The 15178-nt window shown below is 46.4% G+C and overlaps 2 protein-coding genes across 3 annotated transcripts; both read left to right on the forward strand.

Moving 5' to 3' along the window:
* Positions 1–2619, forward strand: LOC310760952 (thyroid hormone-inducible hepatic protein-like). Its single transcript, XM_083610234.1, has 2 exons — positions 1–541; positions 2156–2619. Exon 1 carries the CDS (start codon positions 124–126, stop codon positions 511–513), a length of 390 nt encoding a protein of 129 aa, XP_083466360.1. The 5' UTR covers positions 1–123; the 3' UTR covers positions 514–541; positions 2156–2619.
* Positions 2620–8861: 6242 nt separating this feature from the next.
* KCTD14 (potassium channel tetramerization domain containing 14) lies at positions 8862–14869 on the forward strand. Of its 2 annotated transcripts, none has more exons than XM_083610179.1 (2): positions 8862–9332; positions 12696–14869. In XM_083610179.1, the coding sequence occupies exons 1-2, from the start codon at positions 9273–9275 to the stop codon at positions 13368–13370; spliced, it is 735 nt and encodes a 244-aa protein (XP_083466305.1). In that variant the 5' UTR covers positions 8862–9272; the 3' UTR covers positions 13371–14869. The 2 variants fall into 2 exon arrangements, with proteins under 2 accessions (XP_083466305.1, XP_083466306.1); XM_083610180.1 differs by having other exon boundaries at positions 12699–14869.
* The last annotated feature ends 309 nt before the right edge of the window (positions 14870–15178 follow it).

Raw genomic sequence — 15178 nt, forward strand, 5'->3', positions numbered from 1 at the left:
GGCTTGCTCATAAATTGCCACACCAACTGGAAGCAAGGAACGCTCACATCTAACGGTCCTCTTTGCAATTCAGCTGAGATCCCCCGAGGCTTTCGGCTCAAAGAAGTCTCTCCTCTCGCAACCATGGAAGATTACTTCTCTGCGGTCCGCAAGATGGAGCAGACAGTGATGTTCCCCAGCGTTCTCCAGGGCGTCCCCTTGGAATGGCAGGACAGCACGCCTGAGGCTGACTCGGGCGGCAAAGATCTGTATGATTATTACACGCTGCTGAAATCCATCAAGCTGGTGGTGGAAGGTGGCTTGATGCCTCTCAATAACCAGAACCCTGATGTCGCCAGCCGTCTGAAAGAACAGGAAGAGAAAGAAAGGCAGAACCCTGAAGGCTATTTTTATTACCACGTGTCCAGCTTGTATCGCGTCCTCGCACAGCTGACAAGGAGAGCCAACGCTGTCACCTCCAAATACAATGAAATTATGGGGCAGATCAACCAGGGCGAAATTCATCTCAGCTGATGAGAAATGCATGGTGCAAAGAGCAAAGGTAAGATGTCCTTCGTTGCTCAAATGGGAATTCCCAGCCTACTGACACCAGGAAGGCATATTTGCGGTACCCTTTCTGGTGCCTGCTTAAAACATTTTTGTTTAGGTGAACCTTTCTTCCTTGGAGGGACGCGGGTGGCGCTGTGGGTTAAACCACGGAGCCTAGGACTTGCTGATCAGAAGATCGGCGGTTCGAATCCCCGCGACGGGGTGAGCTCCCGTTGCTCGGTCCCTGCTCCTGCCAACCTAGCAGTTCGAAAGCACGTCAAAGTACAAGTAGATAAATAGATACTGCTCAGGTGGGAAGGTAAACGGCGTTTCCGTGCGCTGCTCTGGTTCGCCAAAAGCGGCTTAGTCATGCTGGCCACATGACCCGGAAGCTGTACGCTGGCTCCCTCGGCCAATAAAGCGAGATGAGCGCCGCAACCCCAGAGTCGGCCACGACTGGACCTAATGGTCAGGGGTCCCTTTACCTTTATCTTCCTTGGAGTTTTTTAAGCAGAGTTTGGATGGCCACCTCTCATGGAGGCATTAGCTGAGATTCCTGCATTGCAGGGGGTTTTATTAGATGGTTATATGATTCCACTTGGGGCTTCTAGGTGCAAAAATGTTTGAATGCCCAGTTTAGGGTTGCCATATTTTGAAGAGCAAAAAAGAGGACCGCCAAACTGTGCCAGCATACCTATTTCCCCAGCTCAGGCTGGCAGTGGCTGCAGCATGCAGAGCAGCCCGAGTCTGAACCCCACCCACGCCGACCCAGACATTTCCTTTAAAATGTAAAAATCCGCCTGCATAGGCATGTTGGCCTCCCAAAAGAGGGCATGCCTGGGTTTTCCCAGGCATATGGCAACCCTAATTAGTTCCAAGTGCAATTGCAATTAGTGCAAGTGCAGTTAGTTCCAAGGGAAATTGTTCAAAGGGTATAGAAAGAGCATTGTGTTTAGATTTGCTGTTTTATAAAAGGAGATTGAATATTATTTATTTATACATACATACATACATACATACATACATACACACACACACACACACACTGCCCATTTATACCACTCTGGGCGGCTCCCAACAGGATATTAAAAACATGATGAAAGATCAAACATTAAAAACTTCCCTAAACAGGGCTGCCTTCAGATGTCTTCTAAAAGTCAGGTAGTTGTTTATTTCCTTGAAATCTGGTGGGAGGGCATTCCACAGGGTGGGCGCCACTACCAAGAAGGCCCTCTGCCTGGTTCCCTGTAACTTCGCTTCTTGCAGTGAGGGAACCACTAGAAGGCCCTTGGAGCTGGACTTCAGTGTCTGGGCTGAACGATGGGGGTGGAGACGCTCCTTCCGGTATACTGGGCCGAGGCTGTTTAGGGCTTTCAAGGTCAGCACCAACACTTTGAATTTTGCTCGGAAACATACTGGGAGCCAACGCAGGTCTTTCAGGACCGGTGTAATATGGTCTCAGCAGCTACACTCAGTCACCAGTCTAGCTGCCACATTCTGGGGTAGTTGTGGTTTCCAGGTCACCTTCAAAGGTAGCCCCACGTAGAGCGCATTGCAGTAGTCCAAAACAGTGGTAAGGCATTCTGATGAGAAAGCATTCAGAATTATTTTCCAATTAATTCCACAGGGTTATTCCGGCATTGTCTCCCAGAGTCCAAATTCATGAAGCGGACATGTCTTGCTGTACGTTCTTCCAGAGGACGTTCTTGTGCAACGAGCTCTGTGATACGGAAAATACTTGACGATTTCAATTCCTGATACCTGAATCGATAGGGTATATAGGGTGGGAGGGAAGCTTAAATTATTTTAATGAATATTTGATTTTTTATGTAACCCACTTAGAGGGTTTCATGATTGAGTGGCTTATAAATCTTACAAAGTAAACTAAATGCCAAACATGTCTATGGCCCTATATGATTCAAAGAGGATGTTTATGTGTTTTGAAATCGGCTCATGTCCTACTGATTGTATTGTCTCTGCTGGGTAATACTTGCAATCCACCTCCGTAAAGGTAAACTTTATTTTATTGTTTTGTACGTAAGTGAATTTTGAGCCGATGGGCTCACTGTCAATAAAAAGACTTATTCTGAATAGCGCCTCATTTTGTTTCATTAATTCACACACTGTTCTGTTTGTAGTATTTGGAAGTTAGGCTGAAACCTGTGTTTGTGTGTGCGCACATATGTGTGTGTTATAAAAAATAAAGCATTCAAATGTCCAGCGGACTATATATGCTTACCAGGGATTTTTTTCAGCCGGAACTGACAGGAATTCAGTTCCGTCACCTATCAGGTGGCTGCCAAGAGAACAAGGGAGAAGTTCATGGTGAGTTCTGGCACCTCTTTTTCTAGAAAAAAGCACTGATGCTTATCTAATTGTAAAGAGAAGAAAAATCAATTGCACGATGTAACTCCCTTAATTTTATTAATTTTAATTTTATTCAGTGGTGTTAGTTTTGGGGTTGTTCCCACCCCCCCTTAAAAGCATTCAGTTTAAATAGGATGGTGAGCATCTTATATTCGTCAGTATACCTAGGCGGGCCTGAAATGTGTGGCCCTACAGATGTTTTCAGACTCCAGCTCCCATAATTCTGGCTCAACCAGGTGAAGGTCTCAAACCCTCAGTGAGTTAGGAACTTCCCCTATGTAATAATAATAATAATACAGTGGTACCTCGGGTTACATACGCTTCAGGTTACAGACTCCGCTAACCCATAAATCTTACCTCGGGTTAAGAACTTTGCTTCAGGATGAGAACACGTGCTTCAGTGGCGCGGCGGCAGCAGGAGGCCCCATTAGCTAAAGTGGTGCTTCAGGTTAAGAACAGTTTCAGGTTAAGAACAGACCTCCGGAACGAATTAAATACTTAACCCGAGGTACCACTGTACAGTCATACGTCGGGTTACAGACGCTTCAGGTTACGTTATTTCGGGTTACGGACTGCCGAAACCCAGAAGTACCGGTTCGGGTTACTTCCAGGTTTCGGCGGTTGCACATGCGCAGAAGTGCTAAATCGCGCTTTGCACATGCACAGAAGCGCCGAATTGCAACCTACATGTGCGCAGATGCGCTGCTGCGGGTTGCGAATGTGCATCCCGCATGGATCACATACGCAACCTGAGCGTCCACTGTATATAAAAGTCCTATTGCTGTTTTCAGTTTGTGAATGCAAACATGGGCTTGGCTCCGATGATGACTGTGGCACATTCCTTTCCCTTGACTCTGGGACGGGGCATGGCGTGGCCGTGATTTTTCCTTGTCCTACTGCAGTCCACCCCAGGGTTCCAGGGCGTCTCCTTCCATTGTGGAAATGCCTCTTGATCTATGATGGAAAAATTATGGAAAACTGATTTAAAATTTACAGATTGTTCCCTATTGAAGGAGAATTACATGAAGGTGATGTACCGATGGTACACAACACCAGTGCAGTTAGGGAAAATGTACAAAACTAGTTCAAATATATGTTGGAAGTGTAAGGAAAAGGAGGGGACATTTTATCATATGTGGTGGGATTGTAAGGTAATTAAAAAATTTGGGAAATGATATACAACGAATTGAAGAAAATGTTCCATTTAACATTTGTTTAAAAACCTGAAGCATTTTTGTTAAGGATTGTTGGGAAAGATCTGCTAAAAAGCTGAAAAACATCTTCATGTATGCGACAACAGCGCGAGAGTCTTAATAGCAAAAGGATGGAAGACTGAAGAAACCCCAACTAAAGAATCATGGCAAGAAAAATTGATGGACTATGCAGAACTGGCAAAACTGACATATAAGGACAGGGATAACTATGACTTTAAAGATGAATGGGAACCCTTTACAAAGTATTTGAAGACGCAACAAAGCGAACTGGACTGCTTGGCTGGTTTTGAATAAACATTCACAAACTTCTTATTGATAATAATCAGCTAAATAGTTTGAGGATCTATACAACTGTGTAACATGCAGAAAACAGCATTCTTAGAGAAACCAAAAACTGGAACTGAGGGAAGCCGGGGGGTGGGTTTTGTGGGGGGAGGGAGGAAAAATGGGGGGGGGGAATAAGGATGATATGTTTTTGGATAATATGTTTTCTTTTAATTTTGAATTACATTTTTTTTTAAAGAAATGCCTCTTGATCTGGTCCTCGCATGGTGAGCAAGACTCAGTCCTGCCCTGGCAAACAAAGCTGAGGGGGACCACCATGTTCCACGTTGTAAGTACAGGTTATAGTAAGCCGGCAAACCAAGGACCAGCCCCACAAGGCTGGCAGCCTTGGCGCACACCTCATTCCTCCCCTAAATCAAACAGAGGTTTCTGCCCAACTCTGCAAACTTGGCAGCCCTCCTGCCGCACCTTAAGGCGGCCTGCGTTTCTCTCCATTTACGTTTCCCACGCATAACTTGACCTCTCCTCCAGCTGTTGCTCTTCATGTATAAAATTATGGCATTCACCCCCATAAGAGGAAGGGTGATGGCAACCAACTCAGAAGGCTTTAAAAAGATTAGACAAATCAGAAGGCTAGCAACAGCTAAGGTAAGGCAAACGTAAAGGACCCCTGGATGGTTAAGTCCAGTCAAAGGTGACTATGGGGTTGTGGCGCTCATCTCGCTTTCAGGCCGAGGGAGCCGGCATTTGTCCACAGACAGCTTTCTGGGTCATGAGGGCCAGCAGGACTGAACCGCTTCTGGCACAACGGGACACCGCGACGGAAACCAGAGCACACGGAAATGCCGTTTACCTTCCCGCTGCAGCGGTACCTATTTATCTACTTGCGCTGGTGTGCTTTCAAACTGCTAGGAGCTGGGACAGAGCAATGGGAGCTCACTCAGTCGTGGGAATTCGAACCGCCGACCTTCCGATCAGCAAGCCCCAGAGGCTCAGTGGTTTAGACCACAGCGCCACCCACGTCCCAGCAACAGCTATTAGCTACAATGACTAGGTTGGGTGGTTTGTTGCACCGTTTTCCTCCAAGGAGCTCAAGGTAGTGGACACAGTTCTTCCCCTCCTCAATTAATCCCCACAACGACCTTGCAGAGTAGGTTATGCTGAGTGGCAGGAAGCATCCCCAAGTGAGCTTTGTGGCCCAGGGTGGGGCTTGAACCCTGGTCTCCCAGGTCCTTTCCTGACACTCTAACCACTATGGCGCACTGGCTTGGCCTCCACTGATGGAGGCTGTTGTTGTGGTTGGCATCCGTCTGCCTCGAAAGACAACGGAGTGTTCCTCCAGGGGTGAGGTCACACCACTCCGTTAGCAGTAGCAAAACACCTCTCTAGGGCGCAAGCCTGGGCAGTGTGTTTGGAGGTCCTAGGCTGCCCGGACGACAAGACCTCTTGGCCTCGCAGATGTGGTCCAAAGGAAAGCAGAGCAAGACGTTTGGCACCAGCTGGGCTGCAGGAGTTGCCAGGAGGAGGCGTACAAGGCACCGTCCAACTGCCTTAGGGACACCACTTCAGATTTGGGTCCTTAGCCTTTTCTTCTCCTGGAGATATCTCTTAAGGCAATGGAGGTTTAGGATCAGAGTTTTCCTTCTGCTAGGTGGGCTCCCTTCCCAGGTGGAAGAGCCCCATCTGCCCCTCACTTCCCTCTGCAGATGTGCAGAAACCACCTTTTTGACCACAGAGCCCACTGTTGGTTTTGTCTGCTCAATCCACCAGAGCCTGTCTTTGTACAGGTCAGTGTTGGTGCTGACCTTTAAAGCCCTAAACGGCCTCGGTCCAGTATACCTGAAGGAGCATCTCCACCCCCATCGTTCAGCCCGGACACTGAGATCCAGCGCCGAGGGCCTTCTGGCGGTTCCCTCACTACGAGAAGTGAGGTTACAGGGAACCAGGCAGAGGGCCTTCTCGGTAGTGGCGCCTGCCCTGTGGAATGCCCTCCCTTCAGATGTGAAGGAAATAAGCAGCTATCTTCTCTTTAAAAGACATCTGAAGGCAGCCCTGTTTAGAGAAGTTTTTAATATTTAATGCTGTATTGTTTTTAACATTTGATTGGGAGCTGCCCAGAGTGGCTGGGGAAACTCAGCCAGATGGGCGGGTAGAAATAATAAATTATTATTATTATTACAGTGGTACCTCGGGTTAAGTACTTATTTCATTTTGGAGGTCCGTTCTTAACCTGAAACTGTTCTTAACCTGAAGCACCACTTTAGCTTATGGGGCCTCCTGCTGCCGCCGCGCCACTGAAGCATGTGTTCTCATCCTGAAGCAAAGTTCTTAACCCGAGGTAAGATTTATGGGTTAGCAGAGTCTGTAACCTGAAGCGTATGTAACCCGAGGTACCACTGTATTATTATTATTATTACATAGGGGAAGTTCCTAACTCACTGAGGGTTTGAGACCTTCACCTGGTTGAGCCAGAATTATGGGAGCTGGAGTCTGAAAACATCTGTAGGGCCACACATTTCAGGCCCGCCTAGGTATACTGACGAATATAAGATGCTCACCATCCTCTTTAAATTGAATGCTTTTAAGGGGGGTGGGAACAACCCCAAAACTAACACCACTGAATAAAATTCAGCCTGAAGCGTATGTAACCTGAAGCGTATGTAACCTGAGGTACCACTGTACATGAGAGCCGTGTGGTGTAAGCCGTTAAGAGTGTTGGACGGGAACCACGGAGTTCAAATCCCCACTCAACCATGAAACTCGCTGGGTGAGCATTACACAAAGCTGATGCAGTGGTTAGATGATGGCCCCCATCGAACACACGCAAAATGGTTGGTACCTGTATACATTTGAAGCAGTATCGCACCAATTTAAACAGTCGTGCCTTTGCACAAGGAATCCTGGGAGCTGTAGTCTGTTGAGGGTGCTGAGACCCTATTAGGGAGACCTCATAGAACTACAGATCTCGGAGTGGTCCAACGACCAATCCCTTTCCCCACAGAACTCTGGGAACTGTAGCTCTGTGCGGGGAATAGCAACTCTCAGCGCCCTTAACAACATACAATTCCCAGGATTCTTGGGAGAATTTTTTGTTTAAAGTGGTGCGATACTGCTTTGAATACATTGTTATGGTGCGGCCTGTGTCCAGTTTGTATTGAATGTTTGTTGTTCAATAAAGGAGGGTCTACAACAGTGAGAATCCTTCAGGCATTCATCTTGATTTGCTTGTGGGATGTTTATACATCTTCCCATTGTTATAAGAAAAACTGCTCCCTTTCCCTTATGGGGTATTCCGGAGCCCATATAGAGTCCTTAAGTGGGTTCCCTATTGGTAGGAGAAAACAACAGAGGCCACCCAGAGTATATTGAGAAGCAAAGTGGCTAGTGAGCCTGGGGTGTAAGCCCTTATATAGACTTTTGATATTGCCCACCCTGTAGCCCAAGACCACCCCCCAAAACATCATACATACATCACAGAAGGAGGTGGTCTACAGCAGAAATTCTGTCTGCCAGGATATCTGACAATGGTCCATGATTGCATTACCTTGGCAGCCTGGCCATTCTTTGGTGATGGTTAATACCGAGAGGGCCTTCTCGGTAGTGGCGCCCACCCTGTGGAATGCCCTTCCAGCAGATGTCAAAGCGATAAACAACTACCTGACATTCAGAAGACATCTTAAGGCAGCCCTGTTCAGGGAAGTTTTTAACGTGTGATATTTTACTGTATTTTTGGTTTTTATGGAAGCTGCCCAGAGTGGCTGGGGAGGCCCAGCCAGATGGGCGGGGTTTAAATAATAAATTATTATTATTATTATTACTTCAGTTCCTGAATCCAGGTCACAGGCTCACCCTATTCATACACAAATAGGCCCTCAAGACAGGATTTGCTCCCCTGTAATATTTCAGACACATGGTTCATATATTTAGATATGTGCGCATATGCAAATATTTATTCTACACTTGAGACCTTAAAATTCTTATAACACCGTTAATCATTCATTCATTCATTCCTGACTTTTTCGGTGCCTCACTTTCATAGCTGTCAACATTTTCCTTTTTTTTAAGGGAAATTCCCTTATTCCGAATAGGATTCCTCGCAAGAAAAGGGGAAAGTTGACAGCTATGCTCACTTTCCCGCCATATTAACCAAAGCTGGATACTTTAGCTGAGATTCCTGAAATTGCAGAGGGTTGGACTAGATGACTCTTGGGTCCCTTCCAACTCTGTGATTCCTGGCCACAGCAGTCACTTGCACTTCAAGGGGCAAAGGTGAGTCTAGGAGTTGCAAACTGAGCTGCAAACCGGTTCAGAGAGAGGGCAGCCCTACCTAGAACAGGCAATTGACCGGTCTCCCAAAAGAGCGGCTAAGCTCTGAATGAGCTTCCTGCGCCTTTAAAAGAGGACAGAGCAGTCGCTCAGGTTAAGCTGTGGGAGCAGGGTGTAACCAGTTCACAAGAGGGGAGTGTTTCAGGCTACACTAACCTGGACGTGAGACCTGAAGAAAGTGGGAGGGTCTGGTTTGCCCGGCTGGGTGTGTCAGCCAGGGCTTCTTACGCAGGTGTCACAGGGAGGAATATATATAGGCAGTGCTTCTCTCTCTGGGCTGCTCAGCAAAAGTTTGCTGCCAGAAGACAGGCCGGCTGGGAAAAGTATTTCCACCTGCGGGTTACCTGCTTTGCACCTGTAACTCACCTGGGAAGTTCTCCAGGTAGCTGTGGCCGCCAAGTGGCAGGCAGGCGGATGTGTCGGAGTCAGCTGCGAGGGCGAAACCTGCAGTGGGAGAGAAAGAGAGAAAAATCAGCACCACATTGTGGTCTTTTTGGGCTGGCTGCCCTTCCTGCGGATCTGAAGCTTGCAGGTGTGAGTTGAAGGGGAAAGATGAGCATTTCGTCGGAATCGAATTCCCTTCGGAAACAAATTGGGAGCAACCTGCAAACGGTGAGTGAATCACGGGGCCCAGGACTTCCTGGAACAGTTAGCTGGGGAGGGGCTGTGCAGCTCCGAGCTTTGCACAAGGTCGTGGGTTCAATTCCCAGCATCTCAAGGTAACAGAAAGGCGCAGGTAAGTTGGTGACTTCTTGTTTTCCCTGGAGAGCTCCTGTTAATCAAAGTTAACAATACTGGTCTCAGGGACCAGTGCCAGATTTACGTATAAGCTAAACAAGCTATAGCTTAGGGCCCCACTCTCTTGGGGGGCACACAAAAAATTAAAGGGGAAAAAACTGGATGTACATTTCCAAAATATAAGTTAAAAAACAAATAAAATAAAACCTACATACAGCAACAGTGTTTTGTGTTGTGTAGGCGCCTACGATGTAAGTCAGGCAATCTACTGGTAGATCACGGGGTGTTCCTGGTAGATCCTGGTTGATCTCTGGCCCCTCAGTGATCTCCTTACAAAAAAACCAACTCTGGCTTCCTAAAAAAAATAGCTCAAGCTCCACAACTCTGGCTTCCTAAAAAAAGCTGCCAGTCTTTTTACGACAATGGGTAAGTTTTTACGACAACTGCCAGTTTTTCTATACTGTGAGTAGATCGCAGACTATTGGGAGTTGGATGTCCCTAATTTAAGTCATGGGCCCTGCCTGCTAGCCTGCTCCCTAAAATATCACTGTTTCACTCATTTCTATATATAGGGTGGACTGATTTTCATGGCAACATGTGCCTTGAGATACCTGCTATTAGGTCCATAAATTACCATATAGCATATATTCAACACAAAAAACAGTGGCAATTTGTTGTGGGCAAAGTACAGCTGGACATAGAAAGGGCCCCATTACCTTCAGTAGCTGAGGGCCTCATCAAACCTAAATCTGGCCCTGTCAAGGACCATCATCCACACCAACCTTTGCTCCACAGGTATGGGCTTTCCAGGGCTTTCTCGGAGTGTTTCCTCCCCATTTGTTCTGGTGCTTTCCCTGGGGAAACCCACAGTTTCCCACTGAATCTGAGCAAAAAGCAATCCGCTGTTCAGCGATAAAAAGTGGGTTTTCCTGCATCAAGAAATGCAGAGCAGAGGTAACTGGGTGAGCCCTCAATGCGACAGATATGTGTCTCAGGGCTCATCTGGTTCTGTTTTATTTATTTATTTCATTTATAAACAGATTTCTGTTTATGCTGTGATTTCCAGGCTCAGGTTTGGAACCTCCAAGCTCAGGTCCGAGAGGGTGGGGTTTTTTTTTTTTGTCCTGCCGCTTTCCCTGGGAAAACCCTCTGTTTACCACTGAATCGGAACAAATATCAATGGGGGTTTCCATGGATTTACGTTTGTTTCCATTCAGCAGAGGATTTTCCCAGGGAAAGTGGTGGGACAAAAAAATGTGGCACAAATGGAAGTCTGTATGAGCCCTTATTCTGCCGGTATTTTAATTCTTATTATTACCGTATTTTTCGCTCCATAAGACGCACCAGACCATAAGACGAACCTAGTTTTTGGAGGAGGAAAACAAGAAAAAAATTATTCTGAATCTCAGAAGCCAGAACAACAAGAGGGATCGCTGCGCAGCAAAAGCAGCGATCCCTCTTGCTGTTCTGGCTTCTGGGATAGCTGCGCAGCCTGCATTCGCTCCATAAGACGCACACACATTTCCCCTTACTTTTTAGGAGAGGAAAAGTGAGTCTTATAGAGCAAAAAATACAGTATATTGTATTTATTCATTGCTTTTCATATGAAAGTATCTCAAAGCAATGTAAGAACAGAAATAGCAAAACAACAACAACAACAAACCCCATAAAAAGCAAGTATAAGAACATGAATAAAGCAGGAACCTTGGCGTCATAGTAACTATGATTAAGCTAACCTTATTACAAAAATATACCTATTAACCAGCCTAACAGGTTTATGGGGAAATGAGTACAGTATTTCTTTAAAATGCTTTCGAACGTTTCAACGTTAATGCTTTCAACCTGCGGTAACATACGTCATACTCTTCATCCTTGATTTATTTTGTTTATTAATAAGATATTTAAAAAACAACAACCCAGGAATGCAAAATACTCATCCATAAATATTTAGAAAAAGACAGGTCCACACCACCAAAAGCAAACCCTCCAAGTGTCCCTGTTTTCCAGGGACAGTCCTGGATTTACAGAAGCTGTCCTGGTTTCTGATTTGATCCCAGAATGTCCCACATTTCCTTAGGACATCCCTATTTTCATCGGAGAAACGTTGGAGGCTCTATTGAGTCATGCGACCCCCGAGCCAAGGAGATAAGTAACTATACAACCTTTAGAAGACATCTGAAGGCAGTTTTTTTAAATGTTTAATGTTTTATTATGTTTTTATATATGTTGGAAGCCGCCCAGAGTAGCTGGGGCAATGCCAGTGGAGTATAAATTCGTATTTATAAAACCTTTTACTGGCATCACATACAACATCCAAAGCAAAACGAATCAATACAGAATTACCACTTCCCCAGTGGCACAAAACATTTGCTAAAAGAAAGGAGGCAGAGAAGTCTGTTGTCACATCTCTAGATCTCCACGGAGATCTGACGTCTGCAGTGTATTTCGACGACAAAAAACCACATAGAGATATTTAGCCACTAACTTGGTGAGCTCCTGATCATTCCCCAGGAATAGAAGTTGTATGACCTCTATTTCCATTTGGGGCTACAGAGTTGATCTAGAAATTGCTGACGGAGATCAGCATAGAGTTTACAATTAAGAACCATACGTGTAAGGGTTTCCACCAGGTGGTCTTCACATGGGCAAGTTCTTTCTCCTTCCACCCTGCCTGAGAACCTTCCCAAAAGGAGGTTGGATGGATTTGAATTAAATCTGGCCAGTGAAAATACCCTTCTTTCTTGAGGGTTAAGCAGAAATTCAAGGTAATTGTGGTTAGTTTCATGTGCCCAAGAAAGTTGAAAATAAAGAGGGGAACATGTTTTCTCTGCTGCTACTGTTAGTTCTTGGCGTTCAATATCCCACAACCTAGTTTTTATTATAGTCTTTGCAGATGGTAGGGACATTGATTGCAAAAGTTCCACTGACAGCCTGAGTTGCTGTACCTTCTTGTTAAACTGTTGTAGCCCTGGGGAAAAAAAGGGGGAGGATAAATAATAAAATTATTATTATTATGGAATAGGACATCCCTATTTTCATCAGAGAAATGTTGGAGGGTTTGCAAAAGCAGATGTGCGAAAAGAGACCCCAGATATACTTCGTTACCCTCCAAGATAAGAGCCAAAAGCCTGCGTTAATGAACTTAAAAGATTGGGAAAACGATAAACAGTGAGAAATCAGAGTGGACAGATCAACCCGTCCCTGGATATCACTTTGCTTCATTTTCTTTCTTTCCAGCAGTCTCAAATCATAGAGCTCAATGTTGGCGGGGAGATATTCACCACCACCCTGAGCACCTTGAAGAAGCACCCTGGTTCCAAGCTGGCTGAGATGTTTGCCAGTGGACAGACCAAGCCCCGCACGGACCCCGAGGGAAGATATTTCATAGACCGGCCCGGGACTTACTTCAAGTACATCTTGGAATACCTGCGCAGCAACCAGGTGCCCACGAACTGCGTCCAGGAGGTGTACAAGGAAGCCCTCTTTTACGACATCGAGCCTTTGATCAAGCAGCTGGAGGACTCTCCCCAGATCTTTGGGGAGCTGGTGGCCAGAAAACAGTTCCTCGCCCGCGTGCCCAGCTACAACGAGAACATCGAGCTGATGATCCGCATCGCGAGGGCAGAGGCGGTGGCGGCCCGGCAGTCTAGCGTCATGGTGTGTGTGATGAAGACCGACGAGGATGTCGTCAAGTGCCACGACACCCTCAACGGCTTGGACTCCTACAAGAAATCGGTGGTCAAGTTTGGACCCTGGAAAGCTTCTCCCGGCATTTCTGACCTACTCGACTGCATCAAGATTGACGTGGAGGCCAAAGGGTACAAGGTCTCTCTCCAGGGCTACGTTCCGGAAAAGGGCTTCCGCTTCAAATCCAATGACTACTTCTACAAATTTCTCTTCACTTGGTGGTAGCGGAAAGCCAGCGGGAAGGGCCTCGGTCCTGTATACCTGAAGGAGCATCTCTACGCCCATCGTTCTGCCCGGACACTGAGGCCCAGCTCTGAGGGCGTTCTGGCGGTTCCCTCGCTGCGAGAAGTGAGGTTACAGGGAACCAGGCAGAGGGCCTTCTTGGTGGTGGCGCCCGCCCTGTGGAACCGCCCTCCCATCAGATGTCAAGGAAATAAACAACTACCTGACTTTTAGAAGACATCTGAAGGCAGCTCTGTTTAAGGAAGTTTTTAATGTTTGATCTTTCATCATGTTTTTAATACAGTGGTACCTCAGGTTACATACGCTTCAGGTTACAGACTCCGCTAACCCAGAAATAGTGCTTCAGGTTAAGAACTTTGCTTCAGGATGAGAACAGAAATCGTGCTCTGGCAGTGCGGCGGCGGCAGCGGGAGGCCCCATTAGCTGAAGTGGTGCTTCAGGTTAAGAACAGTTTCAGGTTAAGAATGGACCTCCGGAACGAATTAAGTACTTAACCCCCGAGGTACCACTGTATTCTGTTAGGAGCTGCCCAGAGTGGCTGGGGAAACCCAGCCAGATGGGTGGGGTATAAATAATAAATTTATTATTATTATCATTGTTATTATTATAGCTCAGTGGTAGGTCCCACGCCTCACCTGCAAAATCCAGTCCTCGGTGGCATCTCCAGGCAAGACTGGGAATTTCCCCTGTCTGAAACTCCACAAAGCTGCTGTCAGTCAATGTAGACAAATATTGAGCTAGAAGGGCTAGTGGTCTGATTTGGCATAAGGCGGGTTCCTATGTTCTTATATCCAATGGATTGGTGCTTCAAAGTAAGTGGACCTCAGCTGCTGATAATATTGCCTGCTGGAACGGCCTGTGAGCTTTGCTCCTGTTGGCAGCCCAACGGATCCCCAACACGTTTGGCGCAAGGGTGGATTTCCCCATTCCCGACTGGAATTAATTTGTCTTGATTCAGAAGCATGTATCTTGGCTAGATCTATCTCACCTGCTTCTCCTGCAATTTCCACCTGGATTCGTACTGTTGCAAGGAAAATACAGGGAACTCCCAGGTTACAGGCACTGAAATGGCATATACAGTGGTACCTTGGTTCTCGAACTTAATCCGTTCCAGGAGGCCCTTTGACTCCCGAAACGGTTCAAAAACCAAGGCGCAGCTTCCGATTGGCTGCAGGAGCTTCCTGCGCTCAAGCCGAAGCTGCATCAGATGTTCGGCTTCTGAAAAACGTTCGCAAACCGGAACGCTTACTTCTGGGTTTACAGTATTTGGGAGCCGATTTGTTCGGCAACTAAGCTGTTCGGAAACCAAGGTTTGACTGTATTTGAAACACCATTGAAAAAGCCTACAAACACCCTGTTCTGCTACCACCCTGCCCCCTTTTTGGTGCAATGCGTATTTGTGTGGTCACACACATATTGAACAAGTGTACATGGGGAGTTGCCTGTACTACAGTTTGATATGATACGATACAATTATTGTCATCGTCCCATACAGAACAACGAAATTGAAAAAAAAAATATCTACATAAGACATTCAAAACCAACAAGCCTGCTATCCCAACCTGGTTAGCCCCCTAAAAGCTCTGATACGCCATTTTAAAAATACAACACACTCCCATAGAGACTTCTTACACTGCGTTTAAAACCAAAATCACATTTGGATAGAAACTGTTTCTCAGGCGGCTAGTCCTAGTCTTTATAACCCTGCACCTTCTTCCAGAAGGCAGAAGCTGAAAGAGATCATTTCCGGGGTGTGCACCATCCTGCGCTATCTCTGCAGCTTTCTTATG

Source organism: Podarcis filfolensis (assembly GCF_964270895.1).
Source record: "Podarcis filfolensis genome assembly, chromosome: 4".
Taxonomy (NCBI): domain Eukaryota; kingdom Metazoa; phylum Chordata; class Lepidosauria; order Squamata; family Lacertidae; genus Podarcis; species Podarcis filfolensis.